Raw genomic sequence first — 21998 nt, 5'->3', positions numbered from 1 at the left:
CCAAGGGGATGTCTTAAATAGACAACAGACCAGATGCAATGCCACCACAGGAGCCCCAAATTTCTGAACAGGTTTTTATTACACAAGAGGGGATGGGGCTCAGTCCTTCTTGGCTGCTGCCTTCCTCATGGCTGCAAGGACATTGCTCAGCTCTTCTCTCTTCCTCTTGGCACGGATGTGTGTCCCCACCTGCCAACCAAGGAGGTCCATCAACCTGGGCTCCAATTTCACCCTTGCCCCTACCACCCTCCTGGTGCTGATGTACCCACCCACCACCAACTGCCCACCTACCCTTTTCTTGATGAATTTCAGGGCTCTCTTGTCCTTAGAGACCTTGAGCAGCTCCATGGCGCGCCGTTCATAGGGGGCAAAGCCACACACCTCTCTGATCATGTCCCGCACGAACTTGGTGTGCTTGGTGAGACGCTGAGGAGTAAAGGGAGGCCAGCGGGATGAAGAGCTCCAAGGCCTGACCACTTGGGATCACATCTAGCCCTCCAGCTGGAGCATCTGGACTGTGCATCTGGAAGCAGAAATCCTCCCCATCCCCCCAAAGCCATCAACATGGCAAGTCAAGCCTGGCCCTTTACACGGACTGTTCCCTGGGCCTGGAACTCTTTCACATCAGACACTGGCTACCACCGTGGAGCTGGGCTACTTAATGAAGGGTGATGTGACGAATCATCAATTCTTAACTGTAGGTACTTGTTACCCAGGCCTGTGACTTCTTTTGTGAAAGGTTTTCAAGCAAACCCTGTCCACTCTTCTTGTGCATCTAGGTTAGGTTAACACATCTTTGAAACGCCAGAGTAATTACCCCTTGAAAGTGTGACCACCCGCGAGAGCACATAATCTTTACTATTCTGTAATCCAATCCCAGCCTTGCTTTCTCTCTTAAATTCCCTCAATTTCAAATGCATAAAAGAAATTGCAGAACTGTTAAAAAGTCTCCGGAAAAACTTTAGATCTTGCTTCCAGGCAACTGTGGGATTGGCTCAAATAAACATGAAAATTCTCTACAGCTTTGGACATTTTACGTAGAAGAAACCCATAAATCCTGACAAGCCTGAAACTCCTTAACCTGACACTCAATCACTTTCCTCTTTACATCCCAACATCGACCCAACTCCTGTTCTGTTGGGCCAACTCCTACCCGTGTCCCAAACTCGCTCCACCTGCACCAGCTTCCACCCTACGGGCGGGCGGGACGGTCCAGGTGCACGGCCCATTCGGGCGTTCACCGCTTCAGACAGCTCGACACCCCCTTTCTTCCACTCAGCCCACCACAGGGCTCCCCACTGCCTTCAGTAGCCGGGAGCCTTTGCACTGGTTGTGCCCTCCGGCCGGAAGGCCCGTCCCACCTCCCTCCCAGAATCCACCAAGTTCGTACCCCCGGAACTCACCCCACGGCGGCGGCTGTGCCTCGGCTTGCTTACGTTCTTTGTCACCTTGTGGCCCTTGTTGAGGCCCACGGCCATGGGGTAGCGGAGAGCCATGGCTGCAGACAGGGATGGGGCGAGGGGGCAGAGGTGAGCCCCAGCTCGGGCACCGCTGTCCGGTACCCCGCATCCCGGCTCCCCCGTGGTCGCTCGCTGCACCCAGGATCTCCCCGAGCAGCCCCAAGGCCCCCGTGGTCGGGATGGCGGCGGATCAACCCCGCTCTGGGACCAACTAACCTGCTCCTCTGCAATGGCTGCCGCGGCGGAAAGGCTGAAACCCCGCGGAACTCTGGGAATACCTATTCCTCGCGGGTTGCGCGGGCCAGAGAGGCATTAGCGCTGCGAGCACCCTCTGGCGGTTGGAGGAGTTGCTGCTGTTTCCCTGAGCATGCGCGTTTACCTCCGCGGACCCTAGGGAGGAGTCGGAGTTGTGGGCGTACGCTGGGCGGCGGTGCCTCCCTATTCCTGAGCGTGGGAGGTTCGAATCTCACCTCTGCTGGGTGAAATCCTACCTCAGGCGCTAGCTGACGCCAGGGACTTCACTTCTCAATACTTGAATTTCTCCATTTATAGAATGAGGACAACAGAACATATTCCAGACTGTTGGAACAAGACATAATGATATCTGGCACAAAATTTTTATAAACGGAGGTATTTTTTAAGATTAAAAAAGAAAGATTTTAGTTACTTATTTCCGGAGAGAGGGGAAGGGAGGGAGAGAGGGAGAGAAACATCAATGTGTGGTTGCCTCTTGCACTCCCCCAAATGGGGATCTGGCCCGCAACTCGAACATGTGCCCTGACTGGAATCCAACTGGCAACCCTTTGGTTCACATGCCAACATTCAATCCACGGAGCTACACCAGCCAGGGCTATTTTTAAATTAATTAATTTTTTTGAGTTTTATAATCTAGATAATTTAATTAATTTATTTTAAACGAAGGTATTTTATATGAGGCCAAGTTCTGAGTTAGGGCTGAGGAAGGCAATGCGGTATATTGCCCGCTGGTGGCATCTGGTATAATTTTATTTAACTTTAGGTAGTGCATGATGGGAACAAAAAAAATTTTTTTCTGGTTTTTATCTCAATCCTAATGTTAAGTGTGTAGTGCCTGATGCATGTTATTATTATTGGTGCACAAACCATTTAATTTGTGCAACAAATAAACCTTTAGTCCACACTTAGTATCCTCCCTTATGTCTCTGACTTCCTGGGTGAGTCCACCTCTCTCCCAGCCTCTTTCTCCCACTGTGAAACGGGGTTGAGAGTTTTAGTACACACATCCCCTCTTCCCTGCCTGCTGCCAGCAAATTGGAAGGACCAAGAAATTTGATCAATAGGTGTGCAAAGAAAAAAGGATTTTTATTATGAAAATGGAAGCTGGGTACAGCACAGAATACGTTGTCTTAGTCCTCCCCCTCCTCGCACCCCACCACTGGGTACATAGCTTTGAGGCTCTCCTTTGCTTAGGGCAAGGGTTTAGCGATGCTTCCCCAGGTTGAGTGAATGGAAAGAATAAATCAGGTGTTTCCAGGGGGGGAGACAGAGAAGGTTCCAAGGGTGGCTCAGCAGTTGCTGTGACCTGTTTGAAGTGGCCAGGGCCCTAAGGCTGACTTGCCACATCACCTCTCTGGGCCTTAGTTTCCCTATCTGGGAAATTGAAGCAAAGTGGTCACATCAACATTGATGAGCAAGAAGACTAAGGTAGTGCCTTCCAAGTCCCTGAAAAAGTACTAGTACACAGTAGCCGTTCTCACACCCAGAGATTTCATTGTTTCCAGGTGCTAGTAGTTTTTCTCCATTTTCCTTCTGTGGCTTGATGACACTATCTTCAGCCATGGCCACCCTCCCAGAGGTGTGTCCGTTAGTGTCCTGCCTTCAAGACAGCTGCATGAAGGGTTCCCCTCTGAGAAGCTGAACAGCCTCCACCTCTAGGAGCTCAGGCAGCAGCAGTGGCAGTGACATTGAGCTCCTGGCGGATGAACCAGGCTCTTGGGCGAGGCAGCCAAGCCCGAAGCAGGCAGAGCACGTGGAAGCGCCAGGGGTAGAAGACGCGGGAGGTGCGCGTGGCACTGCCGCGAATCACAGCTAAGGCTGCCTTGGGCCCCAGGGCAGACTTGGCCGTTGCGACACCCCTGTGTACAGGAGGACGTGGTGGGGAGTACAGCTGGGTGGCCCCCACACAACCCCGAGTTCACATCCCTGGCCATACCTGACACCCTCGGCAGCTGAGGCGCGATCCTGGAGGCCCAGAACACACATGGTGATGGCCACATTCACATCCTGCACGTCCAGCTCCCGCCGCAGAGAGCCGAAGAAACTGTCCAGTGCGAACTTGGCCGCTGAATAGGGGCTGGAGAAGGACGTGGGCACGCGGCCTGGGGATGAAAAACGGCAGCGGCTGAGCTGCCACACGTTGCTTCCCTAACCCGAGGAAACCTTCCTGCCCCAGGCTCTCCTGCATCAGGCCTGTGGCCTCCCACTCCCCATCCCACGTGCACGCACCGAGCAGCGAGGACACCACCACCAGGGAGCCCTTGCTGTCCGTCAGACTGGGGAGCGCCAACGAAGTCAGTTGCACGTAACTCAGGAAGTTCACCTGGAGGCGGTGACTGCGAGTGACGCAGCAGAGAACCAAGCCAAGAAGGTGGGGGCAAGGGGTGAAACCTATAAAACTAGGGGCGGGTCTGGTTAGGGATGGGCAGGCCCGCGGTCTGAGGCAGTGTCTAGGATGAAGAGCGGGAGCTCAAACCCAGGGGTGGGGCCAAGGCATAGGAAGGGTAGAGCCTAGAACCAGGAGGGGTGGGGCCTGGGGCAGGGGACCAAAGAGGAATGGGGGAGAGGGTGGATGCTGGGAAGAAAGGGCTGGAGTGCCCAATGGTGTGAGGAGCCAAAGTCGAAAGGAGGTGAAACCTACCCACCTTAGAAGTGGGAGCTGGGGATAAGAGGGGCAGAGCACCTGCATGAGCCAGCTTGTCCCCTGGGCACTGAGGGCCCGTGTGCCTGCTGGGGCAACACCGAGGTGGTTCAGCACGAGGTAGTCCAGCCCGCCTGTCCAGGAGAGGACCATCAACCAGGAGGTAGTCCTTGAGACTCCGCTCCCAGAACCAACCCCTAGTCCCACCCCTTAAACTGGCAAACTACCCAGAGCACTGACCCAACAAGCTCTACCTTAGGTAGCGCCCCCCGACCCTCCGGGTTAAATAGACCCCGCCCTGCTCCCTGGATCCTGCCAGGCTTGTACCTAATCCAACGGGCCCCCTTGGATGCAATGAGGGTTAATCCCTATTACATCCCAGAACCTTATAAATCTCCCACAGACACCTGTTACTACCATACCCCCACACCAACTGGGGTCCTGCCCCTAAGGCCTAGACCAAGGTCCCAGACTCCAGGCCCCGCCCCTCACCCAGCTTCTCCAGCGCAAACTGCACCACACGCTCCAGCACCTCCCGGGAGGCCATGTCCGCAGCGATGTAGAAGACCTTGTGAGCGCCCAGCTTCCGGCAGTTCCCTACCACCTGGGGGGCCAGAGCTGCCCGTGGGCTCCTCCACCCCAGGTGGCTCCCTCCCCTACTCTGAGCCTCTTGTTCTGTTCCCAAAGCTTTACCACGGGTTGCAAACTGGCAGCTCATAGGTGAGAATAAGAGATATTTTATTTGCTCAGTTATCAACATTTAAAACTTAGGATTTCAAATAAATCTCAAGGTTTCTGGCCACTCTTGAAATTCTGGAAGGTTTGTGTTTTAGAGCTGTACATTTCCTTGGATCATTTGGTTGCTAAGAAATGTCCACCCACCATCCTTTTGAGTTTGAGAACGCTGGCTATTGTCACAGGCTTTGGTCACTACGAATACTGCCATTTTTTGAGAAACACTCCTTGCCTTACACTCACTGTCTCACTGTATTTACCCAATGCCATGATCCACAAGAAGGTAGTCCGTTTTGCAAATGAGGAAATTAGGGCTCAGAGTTTAAGCGACTTGCCCAAGCTCACGCAGGAAGCCTGGATCTTTGCAGGGTTTCAAACCCAGGCCCCATTTTCCACCCCACTCCTGCTTCCAACATTAAACTGGAAATACGTGTCTCACCTTCTGCAGAAGAGCCTCAGTGTGAGCAGTGAGCACCAGGTGGGAGCCCAGACGGGCATAGTGATATGCCAGCTCCTCCCCGACGCCTGCACTGGCCCCTGTCAGCAGCACACGGGCTCCCTGGAGGCTAGCTGGCAGTGAGCAGGGATGGTCAGCCTAGGGGGTGCACAGTACAGCTGGCCTGATTCCTCCCTGTCCCACTCCAGGCACTCACCTGGGTTGAAGTTGTCAGCACAATAATAGGCGAAGAACAGGGCTCCCAGCCCAGTGAGGAGCAGCACCTTCATGGCCCTCCCTGGGTCTGCAGTGAGAGAGAGGGTGGCTGGCACAGGCCTGGCCCACAGCCACACCTGTTTCCCCAAATGCACCTTTATTCAAAGAAGATCTTCCTGGCCCCTGGACCTGCCCCTCTTCTCCATATCCACAGCTACCACCTGGTCCATGTCACCATACAGGTCACCTGAACCACTGTACCAATCTTTGGGGCTTTCTCCCTCCAGGAAACACCAGAAGCACATCTTGCCTACCCCTCCCTGCTGAAAATCCTCCTTGATTTATTTAGGACAAAAGCCACACTCCTTGATGGCCAAAAAACCCCTCTTGCTCACTCTGTTATTTGCCACACCAGCCTCTATGCTTTTTCTCAGAACCAGCCAGTCACCATCTGCCTCAGGACCTTTGCGCTGGTTGTTCCCTCTGCCCAAAATACTCTCTGCTAATCTAATCCAATGGTTTTCTTTCACTTCTTTCAAGTCTCACCACAAAAACTGCTTCCTTTTGGGGTGCTTCTCTGGCCTCCTCTTCTAAAGCACTTCCCTCCCTGTCCTGCCCGGTGCGGCTCAGTGGGTTGGGTGCTGGCTTGCAAAGTGAGGGTTCACTGGTTTAATTACTGGTCAGGGCGTGTGCCTGGGTTGTGGGCCAGGTCCCCAGTAGGGGGCATGCAACCGATTGATGTCTCACAGATCAGTATTTCTCTCCTCTGTCTCCCTCTCTAAAAGTAAATAAATAACATTTTTTAAAAAAGCACTTCCTTTCCTAGTCCCTCCCCTTCCCTTCCCTCTAGAACTTTTATCTCCTTCTCAGCACTTAACATCACCTGAGATCACCCTGATGATTTGTTTCATGTTCACTGTCCCTCACTTCCCCTAGACTGTCAGCCCCTCGAGGGCACGAAGGAAACAAAAACCTACTTCTGTTTTTTTTCACAGTTAGGTCTTCAGCTCTCCAAACTGTGCCAGGTGCTCAACAGATACTAGACTGACACAGGAATGTGGGAGGCAAGAGCTGGGGGAGCCCAGAAAGACCACTCTGTCTGGAGATACCCAGGAGTAATCAGAAAATCCCCATGTCTTGAGGTAATTAAGATATGACTTCAGCTGTAGGGGCGATCTACTTGTCCTAGGGAGAAGGTAAAAGAAACAGGCTGAATGCTTAGCATTTGGGGAGTCATGGGTCTCCCTGAAAAGGGCACCAGGCCTATCACATCTTGTGGTTTCTATCCCCTGGACTCGGTAGGACAAAGAGGAAAGGGGGACTTCTAGGACCCAAGAGGCTGAGAGGTGGTGAGGCTGGGGAGTCCCCATATCACCAATCTCTGGATTCAGCCTTATGTCCTTTGCTTCCACAACAAAGTTCCAGTTGCCTTCTCCCAGGCTCCCTCATCTTCACACGTTTTTCCTCCCACCCTGTCCTATCCATGCAGCCAAAGAGATCTTTGTCGAAAGAAATCTGGCGTGCCACCTCCTGCTCTAAACCCTCCGGAGGGCTCGCCACTGCCCCAGATGGAGCCCAAGCTTCTCACAGCCCACAAGGCCCAGAGGATCTGGCCTCTGCCCACCTGTCCATTCCAATCTTCCCCAACTGCTGTCTATGAATCAGTTACCAGAAAAGTTCACTTCTCACCCTTTCCCCGAGTCACACCAGCCATTCTCTTACCAAGGAACGCGCTCCCACCTTCACTTCCAGAGAAAGCGCCAGCTCAATCCTCTTCCCACCCCAGGCCTTGAACACAGCAGTCCCACAGCGGAAGGCAGCGCTGGGTGGGTGGAAGAATGGATGGATGGAAGGATGGATGGATGAAGCAGCAGGGCTGAGATGCGGAAGGAATAGGGAAATCAGATCCTCGCAGAATACACCTGCCCTCTGACCTTGCCGGGCCTCAGTTTTCCAGCTGGGCAAAGGGGAAGTGTAAACCGCTCCGCGCTCCCAAACGCTCACTCACCCACTCGGGCCTCAGTTTCTCCCGCCGTCCACTGGGGGTGGGGTCCCTGCCTGTGAGCCACGCGCACGACAGTCCGGCCTACCTTCACCGCCACGGTGGGCCAAGACCCCGACCGCGCCCCCCTCTTTAGGGCCTAAGTCACGTGACTAAGAAGAGTCCGCCTACTGGCGGGTAGGGCTCGGACCAAGACTAGGCGCCCCGGCGTTGCCGAGCAACGGCCGCCTGCCTGGCTCTCTTGCTCTAAGCCAAAGCCCTGGCTCCGCTCCCAGAAGTAAAAACCACCCACCCTTCGAACATGTTCACGTGACTTAGACCCATATCTCTCTTTCTCTCTCTCTCTCTTTCTCTCTCTACAACAATTCCGCCCTCGCGTTGCCGTGACAACTGGCTTCTAGGCACACTCTTCTTAGGCCCGGGCCCTGAATTCCCCGCGCGAGCGCGGGTGGATCTCTCGGGCTCTTACTTCTTGGGTCACCCTCAGGCCTCACTCCAGACAGCCGACTCCTTTTCATTCACGCCACCAAAGCCGGACTACATTCCCCTGGAGCCTTGGCTGCTAAGGCGAGCCGTCCACCGTCTCACGGGGCGGTGCCGACTACATTTTTCAGGCAGCTTTGTGGCGGCCCGGCCCGTAAGATCAATTACGCTTCCCAGCGTCCTTTCGTGGTGGAAACGCAATCTCTGGCTTTCTGAGCGGTGACGAGACTCCGATTCCCAGAGGCCTTTGAGGCTGACGAGGAGAAGTACACTTCCCAGGGGCCTCTGCGGCACCGCGACCGGAAGCGGCAGACGAGCTGAGTGTCCTTGCGCGCGGAGTTAGAGCGACTATGGTACCCCGAATGTGGTCGTTGATGAGGTACGTGTGGATGGCGGGCGTGGCCAGAGCCCCCCAAAAAGTCCCCTTCTGCGGACAGCCCCCTTTAGTTTGCTTACGACCTGCTCTTCCTTTCCCGTAGTGTCAGGTGCCTGATGGCCCACATGGGGAAACTGAGTTTCAAGCGGAGAGGCGATTCCCGAGGTCTTTTTGCTTTCCGACAATTGGAATACGAGATCTCTCCGAGCCTCAGTTGGCTCCTCTGTAAAGTGGGAGTGCCGCAGGCTATTTATTGGGGGTAGTGAGTGCGCGCCCAGAGCAGCGTAGGACATACAGAAAGCGACGAGACACTTAGAAAACCCTCGCGGTTTGCTTGCGGAGGGTCCCTCCCCGTCTCTTCATTGTTCCCAGCTTTCTGCGGTATCACAGTAGCGACCCACTGTCATTCTGTAGGCCTCAGTTTACCAGTTGAATGGGGCGGAGTACTCCTGCTTTGCGCACTGTAAGTGGAGTGATGTGCCTTGTAGGGGTCAGGCATACCTCTGGGCTAGCAAGGTGCTCCTTCATTCCCCTGTTAGCTGCCTGGCTTCAGGTGTGTCACTCTTTGAATTGTGGGGCTCCTTGGGGCGTCTGACTCCTCCAGCCATGAGCCTAGGTCCCTGAGGGTGTCCAGCAGTGTCTCCTGAGCTGCTGTCGTTCCCTTCCCTGCATACAGGTTTCTCATCAAGGGGAGTGTGGCTGGGGGAGTGGTCTACCTGGTGTATGACCAGGAGCTGCTGGGGCCCAGCAACAAGAGCCAGGCGGCCCTTCAGAAGGCAGAGGAGGTGGTCCCCCCTGCCATGTACCAGTTCAGCCAGTACGTGTGTGAGCAGATGGGCCTGAAAATACCCCAGGTAACCATGCCATGCTGGGAGTGAGGCTGAAGCTTGGTGGGAGTCAACTTTGGGGTGGTGTTCAGTCCCTGGTCCCTCCAGCCCTGCTTGGCGTCCTCCACAATGGGGCATGTGCTGCTCTCCCTGCCTCTGGGGGTTGGGGCTGCCAGGCCATTACCCTTTCACCAGCCCCTTCTCCTCTGTCTCTTCCCAGCTCCCAGCCCCTCCAAAGTTTAACTTTCACATCCGAGAGTCCTGGAATTCAGGTAGGCCCTGGTCCCTCTGCTTGGAGGGTGGCCCCAGGTACCCCAGTCTAGCATCCCCAAACCTGCTTCTGGCCATTCCTTTCCATCACTCCCCTTACTGCTGTTTGTGCCTCTCCTGCATTGAAAAGAAAAGGGGTGGAGGTTCCAGGGAAGTGGGAGCAAGATGGAGCCTCTTTTTGAGAGTTTGGGGCACATCTGAATACATCAGTCAGGTGGCCTCAGACAAGGTGAGGCCCTGCTCCTCCTCTGCCTCAGTTTCCCTGTGTGGAATTGACAGAGCTGGAAGTAGCACCTCTAAAAGCATAGCTGAGTTGGGTGTCCCTGGGGGTTGGGCTAAACCCTTTAGCTGTAGGTGGGGAGCCTCACCAGGTACTGGGCCCTCCCTCCCTTCCCACAGGCATTATTACTGTGATGTCGGCCTTGTCGGTGGCCCCTTCCAAGGCCCGTGAATACACCAAGGAGGGCTGGGAATACCTGAAGGAACGAATCAAGTAGCCTGTCAGAGGAGGCTGCCTTCCCTGTTCAGGAGCAGGTGCAGGGGTGCCCCGGACCTCAAGCCTCCAGAGTGGAACTCCACTCCAAGGGCAGCTCCTGGCCTTACTGGCCCAATAAAGGACTTCAGAAGTGTTCCCCGACCTGTGTGCTGGCCCCAGGGATGTGGGGTGGCCCAGCTGACCCTCAGAGCATGTGGGCCTGGGCTTCTGGCTCCTTAGGGCCTGATTTTGGTTCATACTTTTTCTGCCTGGTTCCTGCCTGCTGGGGCACTCAATCTGTATGGGAAGTGGGAGCAGACAGTTGGCAGTGCTCAGGGCCCCGGGAAAGGGTTGAGAAAGAGCTGAAGGCCAACCCGGGCTGGGGGTCCTTGGTCTTGGAGGGCTGAGCCCAGGGTAGGAAGTCTGGGATCCAGGACTCAGTGGAATGGGAAAAATTTCTCTCCTGTGCTATCTACACACCCAACCTTGCCTGGTCTGTATTCTTATTCCACCCACTCCCCATAATCTGGCATTTCTGGGGAGCACAGGCCTGGAGGTTGTTGCCATGTAGGGGTCTGTCCAGCCCACAGGGGTCATGTGCTCCTGATTTCATCTTCCAGAGGTTCTCTGCTCCCTTCAGAGGCTTTTCCTGACACCCCTGTCCTATAATGCATCGGCTACCTAATGACCTGCATGTATCTGCTGCCCCATTGGGTGGAGCTCTGGGAGGGTGGGCTGTCTAGATTCTCCAAGCTACCCCATTGTTGAGGGCATCCCACTGTTGTGGCTCTAGAAGGAAACCTGTGCCCCAGTCAGACCGGTTGGGAGGTGGGCATAGGTTGGAGCCAGAGGCTAGCTAAGGAGGCTGCCCTGGGAGCAAGGAGTAGGCTCCAGTATGGTTTTCCAAGCCAGCATGGAATCCTCTGTTCTCAAGAGTTCTGGACGGTATGTCTGTCAGTTTAGGGGATAGAGCTCACCCAGGCCTGTGATCCTGGGGTAGGGGGGCTAATGGCAGGTGTTAACATGTGAGGAAAGCAGGGAAACCAGAGGCCAGGGCATTTCCCAGAGAAACTGGCAAGCGTCCGTCCACCTGGTGACAAGTAGGGAAGGGTGTAGCTGAGGATGGGCAGCCTGGCCTAGGGTGCTTGGGGAGGGGGAGCCCACATGACCTGTGCCACTGTGGTCTCCGGGATGGTCAAGGCCAGGGAGTGTCCCTGATTCTTGGTACTACCCAAGAAGGAGCTGGTGGTGGTGCCTGCCATCTCGGAGGCCAGGAGTGTGGCCTAGGTTCAGGACCTGCCCATCCTGGCTCTTCATCCACCGAGAACTTCCAGCAGCCCCATGGGCCCATTGTATAGATGGAGGCATTTGCACAGCCAGGTTCAAAGCCCACTGTCCACCAAGAGCCCAGATGGTTAACCTTAAACCCTGCCTGGGACACAGGATTTTCGTTTTGCCTCGCCCCCATGGGCTCAATCTCAGGTAAGCCTTTGCATATAGGAGGGATTTCAGAGAAGGAAAACTCTGACTCCAAAAAACCTCCGCTGCCTTGCGGCATACCTCTTCAGGGGAAAGGCTAAGGGAGTAAACCCCGACAGAAAATCCGGAGCCGGAGTCCCTAAGGCGGTTTGACGTTGTAGTCAACACTGGCAACTCCTGCGGCGCACCTGAACCCAAGCTGTATCGACTCCGTCTTTCCCTTGGACCCTTCAGCTGCGAAGAGAGGGGGGGTCTGCTGCATGGGCAACAGCAGACCCTCCATATCACCCTGCCCAGGCTCTGTAGCTTCATGCAAGATGTCGATTCAACACGGGAGGAGACAGATACCGTGTCACTCCCGAGTCGGACTGCACAGCCATTCTCGGTGGTGCAGATAGACTCTTAAGAAGCTACACCATCGTCTCTCGAGACGGACGGCTGCCGACGACGATAGGAGGGATTTGTACTCTGGCTGGGCCATGTGCTCCACCAGGCTCCATGAGTGCTCATGACCCTCCTGTTATCACCTTTTATGGAGTGGGGAAGACACTGGCTAAGGCCACCCCACCACACTCTTGAACAGTGTTAAAGGGTCCAGCAAAGCCTGCAGGAAAAGAAACCAGCTTTTTTGTAGGTCTGCAAGGGGTTGCCCTGGGGACATGCTTAGCCCTCCTGGCCCTTCACCTCCAGAAGGTTGTGTCCTGTAGCTGTCTAAAGTTGTGTGTGTGTGGTGTGTCTGTGTGTGTGTATCTCCTGAAACTGAAAGGGGAGTGTGTGTGTATGTGTGTATGTGTGTGTTTTATCTTCTGAAACTGAATCCAAACCCTGGTCTCTAGAGTCCCTGTGATTGAGTCACTGCCCACAGGCCAGGCCCAGGGTCAGTCAGCCTCTGGCTCCTGATTTCCTCACGACTGCTCTCCAAACTATCCATGTGGACCCAGCCACCAGCCCAGAGATCAGAGTGTCACCCTTGACCCCTCCATTGCCTCAACTGGTCAGACCCTCAATTTGTCTCCACCCACTTGAATCATCGCCAGTGCCAAGACTACCTCCCTGGTCTCCCTGCCTCAAGGCTGGCCCCCACCGATCTGTTTCCCAAAGTCCAAGTCTGATCATGTCATTACTCTGTTCAGAAACTGCCTATGGCTCCCCACTGCTTTCCCTGAGGGCCCAGATTCCTCAGAGGGGCCCTTTTCTTACTCCCCTAGGTCCCTCTTAGACATTCCATTTGGCCCTCAGTTCCTAAAGCAGCTGGTTTTCACCACCAGCCTTTGCCTATAACTCATGGGCGCAATAACCAGGCCTCCACACTTCCTACTGGCTAACTCCTACCCACAGCACAGATGCTGCTTCCCCTTACTCCTCCCTGCCATCCCCAGACTGAGTTAAGTGTAACTGAGCCTCCTTGGCACCCTATGGGTGCCCGTCACAGTGCCCACCATCTCAGGGCAGGATTTCCTCACCTTGACATCACTGACATTCAAGACCAGATAAAATTGTTGGTAGGGGGCATCCTGGTCACTAGACATTGAGCAACATCCCTACCTCCACCCCCAAATGCCAGTAGCGTCCCCCTATTCTCCAGACATGACAACAACATATGTCTCCAGGTGCTGTCAGATATCCTCCGGGGACAGAATCATCGTAGTTGAGAACTTGGGTGTTGGTACTCTGTGGCTGCTGCAACAAATGGCCACAGATTTAGTGGCCTAAATAAAACAAATTGCTTCTCACAGTTCTGGAGGTCAGGAGCCCAACACAGGTCTCACTGGGCTGAAATCCAGGTGGCAGCAAGCCTGGCTCCTTCCAGAGGCTCCAGGGGAGAGAATCTGTTACCTGGCCTTTTTCAACTTCTAGAGGTTGTTGGCATTCCTTGATCTGCAGGCCCCTTCTCCATCATCATAGCCAGCAGTGTCGTCTTCCTCTCTTGCATCTCTGGCTCCCTGCTGCCCTACCTGGATAACCCAGAATCATCTCCCATTATCAAGGTTCTTAATTTTAAAAATCTCACCTGCCAAGTCCTGTTTCCCACTAGAGTTCATTTTGCTCGCCCCTGCCTTGGTGGGACTGTGCTAAGATGGCAAGGAAGGATGGGGAATTCTGCTGAACCAGTTGACTAAGAGCGCCCCAAGGATCCCCAAAGACATTGTGTGCTGGGCTCAGGATCTCTGTCTCCTGAGAGCAAAGTCCTGCTGATTCTCTGGTCCCAGAACTGTGCTGGGCCCTGCTTTGTGCTGTCCACGTCAAGGCCACATGGGCTGCAGCAGCCTGGGCTTTTTCCATAGGTGGTCCAGGGCCAAGCCACTTTTCATTAAATCTGAAAGTACAAGGCAGTACATCCAAACATGCTATTTGTTTCCCCATCCTGGGCCTCTTCAACAGAAAATTAGGATATTTGTAGCTGGGAGCTGGCAGGGGAGGAGAGGGGAATACAGTCCCACAATAGCAGCTCTTGAAGCAACCCAGTAGTCCCATGTTACAGGTGAGCAATTGGAGGCTTATAGATCTGAAGGAACTTGTCCCAAGGCAAGATGTAAAGACAGAACTTGGTCCCCAGACTCCTGACTGGGATTCTTGATCCAGTGTCACAGATTGAGTGGTTGGTCTCTGGCAGGAGGAACATAGCAGGTCCCACCCAGCTGGCTGAGAGGGGATAAGTCTCCTTGAGCCTGAGTGAACTGCCAGGACGCAAGCTCCTGGATTCCAGGCAGCGCTTGAGACACTCAACACACCTGCCTCACACTGTCCAGCCATGTGTCCTGGCAACTCCACTTTCACATTCAGGTTCCTGCCCCTCCCCCAGCAGAGATAATTACTTCCTGGTGTTCAACAGCTCAGCTTCCCTCAGCTCCCCACTTTGCTGTCAACTTGTCCTCACTCCACTCATGTGAGGTCCCTGGAGGAGTTAGATCCACAGAGACAATGTAGGTGGTGGGTGTCAGGGACTGGGATGTTAGTGATTAATGAGTTCCAGTTAGGAAAATAAATTCTGGAAATCAATGATGATGGTTGTACAGCAGTGCAAATCAAATGCCACTGAACTGTGCACGTAAAAGTGGTTAAAATAGTAAATTTCACGTATATTTTACCATACACAAAATAACAGCCTGTTCAGTAGGGGTTACAGGATTGCCGGACCCCTTGAAGCTGTCCCTTTCAGCCCTCCTTCCCTAAAGGAAAAGCTGTGGCTCAGCAATGCTGAGTATAATTTTGTTTTACTTAAAGATATGGAAATAAAGAGATGATGCTTTAAATAAAGGGTATGTGAACAGAAACACATTTATTACAAAACAAAAAAAAAACATTCACATTGTTATCGAGCTACAATATGGCAGCAGATAAAAAAAAAATTTATTGTACACAGTTTAAGATAACTTGCTAACAGAACATACTCTGGTTGCCATGTGACAGAACACAGGATTCCAAGCACTTAGTAGCGACGAGTGAAGCGGGCATCGTTGGGTTGGCTGCCCCGGTTCTGGCTGCCAAATCCGCCTTGCATTCCACCACGTGGGATCACATGGCCCCGTGAGGCCCCTCCTGGGGTAAAGCTGCCGCGCCTGGAACAAATGGAGATGCTCATGTTTGCTGAGCCTATTCAGTGGGATCTGCTGGGTGCTCCTGAGACATAAGCTCTTTGGGACTCTGTTCCCTCTCGAGCAGTAGCACCAGGGGACAGACCTGCATTGTTTTAGAAGTGGTGTATGTTGGGAAGACTTGATTGTTTCTAAACCTTCTCCAAGGCAAGCCAACATGCAAAGAAGAGACTGGTACAGAGACTGACAGCTTACCCTGACATCCCTCCCCGGTTCATCATGTGACCTGGCCCAGAGTGACCAGACATGCTTCTCTCACCACCTAGAAAACAAAAGAGACTTTTCACATGGCGCCTCCAAGCACAGGATGTAGTTTAGACACTGACAAAGGGTTCAGACAACCCCAGTTCCTTTTTCAAGCCATCCAGTCAACCCAGAACTTGCAGGTCCCCAGTGAATGTAGAAGCACAAAAACCACACAGGGTTGTCCTATGTCACAGTAGTAAGGAGTTACCGATGACCACAGCACTCCTCTGCACCAACCCCTGGGAAGGGAGAGCAGAGAAAGCTGCTCCTGCCTTTCAAGCAGGAAACAAGCAGGTGCAGTTTGAGCTTTCCAGATGGTTCTCCACAGGCAGATGCATCCCTGAGAGCCAGTCCTTACCTTGCCACCTCTTGTGGTCCCTGTCTATCATGCCTCCATCAGCAGCGCCCTGCCATGCACGGTCATCCTCTATTCTTCGGCCATGCTCCCCCCAGTCACGTCTGCCCCTTGGAAAAAGACATCTGTGATTTGAATTGCCCCCATCTCTACCTCTCAGAATTGCAACAGAAGTAGGTTCTGGAGTGTGAGTTTAGCATTCTGTGTTCCCAGCCCACCCCTTCAGGCAGTGGGGACTTCACGAAACAGGACTGGCTCTGGTCCCATGCTGCTCCAAGAGCTCCAAGGTGGCCAGAACCATGGTCAGTGCACTGAGTCACAGGGCGAGCGCTCATCGTATCCGATCATGGGTCCTTAGTCTGTCGATTATGTATGAGGCCCACAGGGCACTGGGGAGTGTAAGACACAAACCTGGGTAGAGGAGGCAGGCCCCGGCCCTCGCTCATCCTCTTGTCAGAGCCGTATCCACCCCATCCGTCACGGGAGTCCCGTCCATGGCGCTCTGGTCCTCTGTGGCGTTCGGGGTAATGCTGAATGTTGAAGAGCCAAAATGAGATGGCTTTAGTATTAACCCTGCATTCCAAGGCCTTTGTGGCAACAAGGTAATCAGGACAACTCAGAAGCACTTGAAGACCCAAAACCATGTTGCCAGGCACTCTGTGAACTATCTTATGCCATGCATGCCATTACAGCTCACATGACACAGCTGCATCCCTAAAGTCTATTGAAGAAAAGGTGCTCAAAAGGCAAGGAAAAAAGGAAATTTAGGACTGAGATTCACCCTCATCAGAAAAGCAGAGAATTGAGAGACTGAAGGCTGCTGGGAACCTAGCAAATGCTCCACATCAAGAAGTCTTTGTTCACAGTATAATCAACACCCCCACAGAACCACCAGAGAAGGGCCATGTGGGATCCTTTAACATAACTCATCACAGCCCTGGTATCATGCCCCTACTTTGCTGGCAATGCAGGACATCTGACAGAGCTGGAAGCAGCCACCCCTTGGCTGGTGCCACCAATGCACCAACTATGCACTATCACTGTGTCAAGTGCTAGGTTGGCATAGCCCCCAGAGTGCCTGGCCCTGATCCACACACTCTGTGAAGGGGAGATGACAGAAGCAGCCCCAGATCTGCTAAAGGAATGTCCAAGGCTGACTTCTAGGGACTCCCTGGGAGAGGTGGCTTTCATTCCATAGTTTGCTATTCTACAAACCCAACTTATGACCTTGGGGGCTTTTGCCTCAGGACCATATTCAAAGTGAGAAGGAACTAGAAGGGAACCCTGGTCATGAAGCCCTGTAGATATTTGCTCCAGAAGCCCAGTCAGTGCCTGCAGCCATGTTCATTCCCCCCTTAAGATGGAAGTCCTCCAAGGCCAGGGCGGTGATGCCCCTACATGGAGCCCTAACTGCCACCTGCCTGCCCTGGTCTCTTACCCCCAATTGTGCACTGACACCTCCCTTCAACAAGAGAAGATAAGGAGATCAATTTTACAAGATGGACAGAACAGAGCATTGTTCCTTCAAGGGGCACAATCAAAGGCCAAAGTGCCTGTGAAAGTCAGTGCTGCCAAACAAAAAAAGAGCTGCTTAAATGGGACATCCAAAATAACACTTCTAAAAACAAACAAAAAAAAAACCCAACATACAGCTCCCGATTTACAGAGCTTTATACAGTTTTGCACAAAGATAAACATTTATTTACAGTCTTCAATCTAAAGACATACAACTGGACAAAGAGTATTTAATACAGGGAAGCAGAGAAGTTCAACTTAGCAAGACCTGGTTCTTTAATTAAAGCCCATTTCCAGGTCTCCCTGGTATTTTAAAGTTTAACCAATACATTCTTCTGTCCAACCAACCAGCCATATAACAAGGCCCTGAAGGTCTATGCTATTTTTCCTTTCTGTCAGATGTCACCATCTGACCATCTGGGGCAGCAACAGGGTCTTTTTATATGACCATATGTAAGAAAACACAACAACAAAACCTTTTAGTTTTGTACTGTCTGATTATCAGATGAAAAACTGCTAGTAACGATTAAGAGTTATGTGTGTGGAACTAGGCAAACATTTTCTGTGGACATGTATGCTATCTATTTTACTCACCCACATCTTAGAATAATTCCCCTCATTTCATGGCTGGAGAAACAGGTTTTGTACAAATAGTGGCACAAGAATGTGACCCTGGTTTTGATCCTGGAGCCTGGACAGTTTAACCACTGAGTCTAACTTCCCCACCAAAGAAAAACCAAAAGATTGGGTCTAGATTTAGCTGCATGTGAAATTTATCTCCAGGAGTACAGAAAAGGATTGGTGAGGATTATAGAATTACTCCTGAGCTGGCAGAGGACCCCTCTCAATATACTACATTCTCAGGAACTGAGGGAGGAGATATGGACAAAAATATCTGCTGGAGTCAAGGAAAGGACAAATTCAAAGCATCAATGCTGCCAAACAATACCCTGACCACAACCCTCCCTCAATCCCCTCGATTTTCCATGTAAATCCACTCGAGTTGAGATTCTTTGGGGAAGTTCTCAATCCATGTGTAAGACAGAAAAAAGGAGAACACTCAGCTTATTTTCTATGTGTTAATTCTGCAAAGAGAACCAGAGAGAACGAGTTGCTATCTGAGGCTCAACTGGGCAGGCTGACCAGTGACCACAGGTGCACTCAGAATCCACAACGTGGAAGTGTGGCATCTGTCAGCTGTGTGGGCCATAAGCACATTCCAAAAGAGCCCATAAGATTCAGCCAAGTCTCTCTAGCACTTTACTGCTAGTGCAATTAGTTACTAAGGCGTATAGAACTTCAGGTCAAGGCCAAAAGGGCTTCAGAAAACCTGTTTAGATTTCTAGTGAAGACTAAGCACACAAATCATTCAAACTGTCATTCCACAAACACCAAAGGCTGCCCTTCTCCTTTACTCATTCACCCACTAATGCAAATGGAAGAAGAAGGCAGATACAAGAGAAATCAACTTGATGGGAAAATTGCCTACAATCCTAGCTCTTGACTTACCTGTCCTTCTCTTTCTCCCATCATTGACCTTGAACCTTCTCTCCTGAAAGAGATAATTAGAAAGAAACCATAAGGAGAGAAAGGGTAGATTGGTTAAACCCCCAAATGGAAAACATCTCCCAAACTGAACCCAGTACTCCACACACACATTGATGATTCGAGTAGATTCACAGAGCCTAAAAGGGCCAACCTCATCTTCTGGTGACCAACAATGATCCAGGACAAACACCATCTGCATTGCGTGGGCAGGGTCATGGGGCCTGACTGACCTGTCTACTGAGTGGTCAGGATAGCGGCCCCGGTCCCTGTGGTCAAAGTCGTGGAAGCGGTCCTGGCGACTGAAGTCAGAATGGTAACGCTCATCCTGTGCAGCTCGCTTGGCTTCTGGCCAATAGGCATCATCTCGCCTGGAATAGAAAGTAAGAAAGAGCTGAGTACATTCTCTCCCTCCAAATAAATCACCTTGTGGGAGCTGATGAACTGCACCCTGAGACTGTCTGTGGCACGACCACTTCAGCGAATGAGAATTAACTTTACCACCTGAGTATTCTTTGTAGCATGAGCCGAGAGAGGCTAATAAGCCTCTCACATAAGATCTGACTGACTCCATTCTATTCTGCCCAACACACCCACTTGCCCCGCGCAGAGGAGCTTTGGTTTGCCTAGTGAGAAGTGATTAATGAAGTGGGCAGGTGGGCGCACATATGTATCTGCAGAATGGCCACCATGAGGGTTGGCCTCAGTCCATCGAGACAGTAAGCAAGAAGTATTATCACCCCAACAATGCTTTGGCCCAGCAAAGATATCCAGTGGGGAGAACTTTTAGAAACACTTGAAATGTACTGTTTCACATTTATGAGAACAGATTCCCAGCATCAGTCAGTATTTAGCACAAAGGCACAAAAAACCCTAAGACAGCATTAAGGCCTCCTATAGAATTCACAAGTTATGTTATATAGGGACCTCTTTTAGCCCATGAAGTAGAAAAAAAATAAAAGCAAAACATGGTTTTCCCAAATTGCAATGCACTTGGAAATACTTAGATAGGATCACTGCTGGGATTATTACCCAGACTCATCACAGGAGGATTCAAATTTAGGCCTCTTTTCACTGGTGGTTAGCAGTTATATCCACACATCACATCAATATGTTTAGGGAACCCCTACTAATGTGGCTCAGTGGGCTGGGCATTGTCTTGCAAAGTGAAAGGCTGCTAGTTTGATTCCTAGTCAGGGTGGTCAGGACACATGCCTGGGTTGCAGGCCAGGTCCCTGGTTGAAGGGCAAGCAAGAGGCAACCAAGTGATGTTTCTCTTGCATATCAATGTTTCCCTCTCTTTCTCTCTTCCTTCTAAAAAAATCAAATAAAATCTTTAAAAAATATATGTCTGGGGAGTCAAAATTAAAGTTTATTACTGGAATAAGCAAAAACAAATTACTGCAGTGATTACAAAGCCTGGAAGAGGTCCAAAGGAGGTGCTTTTTGGTCTGGCTGCCCAACCAGCTGCTCTGGGTGCCTAAACTCCCTCCTCAGGGAATCTGTGCTGGGACTGGAACCTAGTGCTAGTGACTTTATTAGCACAACTAGATCCACATTTTCCCACTGACCTCAGACCACTGCAGATTCCCCAACCAAGTACAGGACATGTAACTGGGCTGTGGCAAGTTCTTGTGCTTCCTTTTAAAATTATCTCAACTTAGCATGATTTTGGGAACCATAATGCAATTCTCAATGCCATGGGCTACTGAAGGACGGCTGGCAGGAGCAGCTTAACTTACCGGCCATCCACATCATAGGGCCTCCGTACAGCAGGCCGCCGCTCCTGCTCATAGCGCAGCTCCTGCTGGCGCCTGAGCTCCTCGCGCTCACGGTGGATGCGCTCTTGCTCCTTCCTGCGCTCGTGCTCCACGTGCATGCGCTCCCGCTCCAGCCTCTGCCTCTCCATGCGCTCCCGCTCCAGGCGATGCCGATGGAAGGCCAGCCTCTTACGAGCGAATTCCAGCTGCTCCCACTCCTCCTGCTCCCACAGTGCCTGCATGCGCTGTTCCCGTTCACTCTGCTCATGCAGCCTGTGGGTGGAGAGCAGCAGCTGCAGTGCTGGCATTATCACCCAGTAATCTAAGCTTTACAAATGCAGAGCAGTAGCTCCCACAGGTAGTGCAGACCAACCATGGAGCACTGCAGAAATGCAGCTTCTAGTGCTGGGCCTCAACCTGCAGGACTGCTTCTTTATTTGGGAGAACAAAAGTGGACCCAGGGCCTCTGAAACAGCAGTGAGTACAGAAATGCCAGCATAGGTTCTGCTTCCAGCTGAGTCCGCGACCAGCTAGGTAGCACACGCAGCTATAGTATGAACTGCGTTCTTTCTGGCATTCAACATCTGATTCTGTAAAATACCCATTAAAAATAAGAAACAGAACATATTTTTCGTAGCAAGTCTGAATTAGAACCTTTTCTCTCTAAATCATGAACTTAAATTAGTCATTGTGAAACTGAGCTAGTGCACTAGAATCAAAACCTTTTTTTTTTTCATGGCTTCTGGAGCAAGCTGGTGTTCTGTTAACTAGCTCTACTGCACCAGGAAGCATCCCACCTACTGCCACTGTTCCTTTCATAATCTTCAGGAACACAGAAGCCTATCTGAATGAGAAAATCATATGAAAAAATCTTAAGCTGAAAGTCACAGCAGAGCAAAGTCTATGAGCTGAAAGCCAACGGGCAAACAGGTTTAAAGCAGTTCTCTGACCATTAGGGGGCTTTGAAACACAGGACCAACCCCTCCCCATGCCCTACTATGCCTCCCTGGACACAGCTATAACCATTGCCTAAACCCTGACTCACCTGCGGGACTCCGAGTCTCTTGACTTCCGAGGTTCTCTGACTTTATCAAAGGACACAACAGACCGCTTCTCTCTGCTGGCTGATTTGCGATCTTGGCTCTTGGAAGCCTGATTCAAAAAGCATTTATTTATTTATTTGTTTATTTATTTATGCAAGCCATGGAACAAGCTCTCAAATGTTCCTAAGCTTCTAAGCATTCTCATTTCTTCTTTTTTTTAGTCAAGATATCTATATTTTGATAAGGTAGACAACCTTTTGCAAATTAAGAATTCCCTAAAACA

The 21998-nt window shown here is 51.8% G+C and overlaps 4 protein-coding genes across 22 annotated transcripts in view; 1 reads left to right on the top strand and 3 right to left on the bottom strand.

Annotated features, from left to right (window-relative positions):
• Positions 1-55: 55 nt before the first annotated feature.
• On the bottom strand, positions 56-1734 carry RPL36 (ribosomal protein L36). The gene is made up of 4 exons (XM_090289447.1): positions 1677-1734; positions 1404-1498; positions 292-426; positions 56-189 (listed from the first exon to the last, which is right to left on the bottom strand). The coding sequence occupies exons 2-4, from the start codon at positions 1494-1496 to the stop codon at positions 100-102; spliced, it is 318 nt and encodes a 105-aa protein (XP_090145573.1). The 5' UTR covers positions 1497-1498; positions 1677-1734; the 3' UTR covers positions 56-99.
• Positions 1735-1738: 4 nt separating this feature from the next.
• On the bottom strand, positions 1739-7878 carry HSD11B1L (hydroxysteroid 11-beta dehydrogenase 1 like). 18 transcript variants are annotated; one of them, XM_090289437.1, is made up of 10 exons: positions 7752-7815; positions 7484-7619; positions 6290-6521; positions 5745-5831; positions 5531-5661; positions 4849-4960; positions 4399-4490; positions 3945-4038; positions 3652-3817; positions 1739-1850 (listed from the first exon to the last, which is right to left on the bottom strand). In XM_090289437.1, exons 4-10 carry the CDS (start codon positions 5815-5817, stop codon positions 1739-1741), a joined length of 780 nt encoding a protein of 259 aa, XP_090145563.1. In that variant the 5' UTR covers positions 5818-5831; positions 6290-6521; positions 7484-7619; positions 7752-7815. The 18 variants fall into 18 exon arrangements, with proteins under 18 accessions (XP_090145563.1, XP_090145567.1, XP_090145565.1 ...); XM_090289441.1 differs by having other exon boundaries at positions 1781-1850; positions 3945-4114; XM_090289439.1 differs by lacking the exon at positions 1739-1850 and adding an exon at positions 2783-3326.
• A 273-nt stretch (positions 7879-8151) lies between these two features.
• On the top strand, positions 8152-10332 carry MICOS13 (mitochondrial contact site and cristae organizing system subunit 13). The gene is made up of 4 exons (XM_090289448.1): positions 8152-8607; positions 9281-9458; positions 9652-9703; positions 10101-10332. Exons 1-4 carry the CDS (start codon positions 8579-8581, stop codon positions 10196-10198), a joined length of 357 nt encoding a protein of 118 aa, XP_090145574.1. The 5' UTR covers positions 8152-8578; the 3' UTR covers positions 10199-10332.
• Positions 10333-14909: 4577 nt separating this feature from the next.
• The window catches only part of SAFB (scaffold attachment factor B), a 30376-nt gene continuing 23287 nt past the window's right edge, over positions 14910-21998 (bottom strand). Inside the window, exons 14-21 of one of the 2 annotated variants that reach the window (XM_090289426.1) lie at positions 21718-21824; positions 20655-20945; positions 19146-19283; positions 18877-18919; positions 16264-16382; positions 15856-15962; positions 15447-15513; positions 14910-15215 (exon numbers count right to left, since the gene is read on the bottom strand). In XM_090289426.1, coding sequence (XP_090145552.1) covers positions 15086-15215; positions 15447-15513; positions 15856-15962; positions 16264-16382; positions 18877-18919; positions 19146-19283; positions 20655-20945; positions 21718-21824 — 1002 coding nt within the window. In that variant the 3' untranslated portion in view covers positions 14910-15085. The remainder of the gene's footprint in view (positions 15216-15446; positions 15514-15855; positions 15963-16263; positions 16383-18876; positions 18920-19145; positions 19284-20654; positions 20946-21717; positions 21825-21998) is intronic. The other variant, XM_090289427.1, reaches the window with a different exon arrangement.

The sequence above is a fragment of the Furipterus horrens genome, unplaced genomic scaffold (assembly GCF_987537825.1).
Source record: "Furipterus horrens unplaced genomic scaffold, mFurHor1.1.pri manual_scaffold_10, whole genome shotgun sequence".
NCBI lineage: Eukaryota > Metazoa > Chordata > Mammalia > Chiroptera > Furipteridae > Furipterus > Furipterus horrens.
The sequence above is the reverse complement of the archived record's forward strand: the minus strand, read 5'-3'. Positions and strand labels throughout refer to the sequence as shown.

Coding starts and splice junctions, on each gene's coding strand:
- MICOS13 (XM_090289448.1), top strand. CDS start 8,579: ATGGTACCCCGAATGTGGTCGTTGATGAG. Junction 8,608..9,280: donor CGAATGTGGTCGTTGATGAG/GTACGTGTGGAT, acceptor CCCTGCATACAG/GTTTCTCATCAAGGGGAGTG. Junction 9,459..9,651: donor TGGGCCTGAAAATACCCCAG/GTAACCATGCCA, acceptor GTCTCTTCCCAG/CTCCCAGCCCCTCCAAAGTT.
- HSD11B1L (XM_090289445.1), bottom strand. CDS start 5,817: ATGAAGGTGCTGCTCCTCACTGGGCTGGGAGCCCTGTTCTTCGCCTAT. Junction 4,491..4,848: donor GTTTGCGCTGGAGAAGCTGG/GTGAGGGGCGGG, acceptor TCTCCTGGACAG/GCGGGCTGGACTACCTCGTG. Junction 3,575..3,651: donor TCAGCTGCCGAGGGTGTCAG/GTATGGCCAGGG, acceptor TCCTGTACACAG/GGGTGTCGCAACGGCCAAGT.
- RPL36 (XM_090289447.1), bottom strand. CDS start 1,496: ATGGCTCTCCGCTACCCCATGGCCGTGGGCCTCAACAAGGGCCACAAG. Junction 427..1,403: donor GGCACAGCCGCCGCCGTGGG/GTGAGTTCCGGG, acceptor TTTACTCCTCAG/CGTCTCACCAAGCACACCAA. Junction 190..291: donor TGAAATTCATCAAGAAAAGG/GTAGGTGGGCAG, acceptor CTTGGTTGGCAG/GTGGGGACACACATCCGTGC.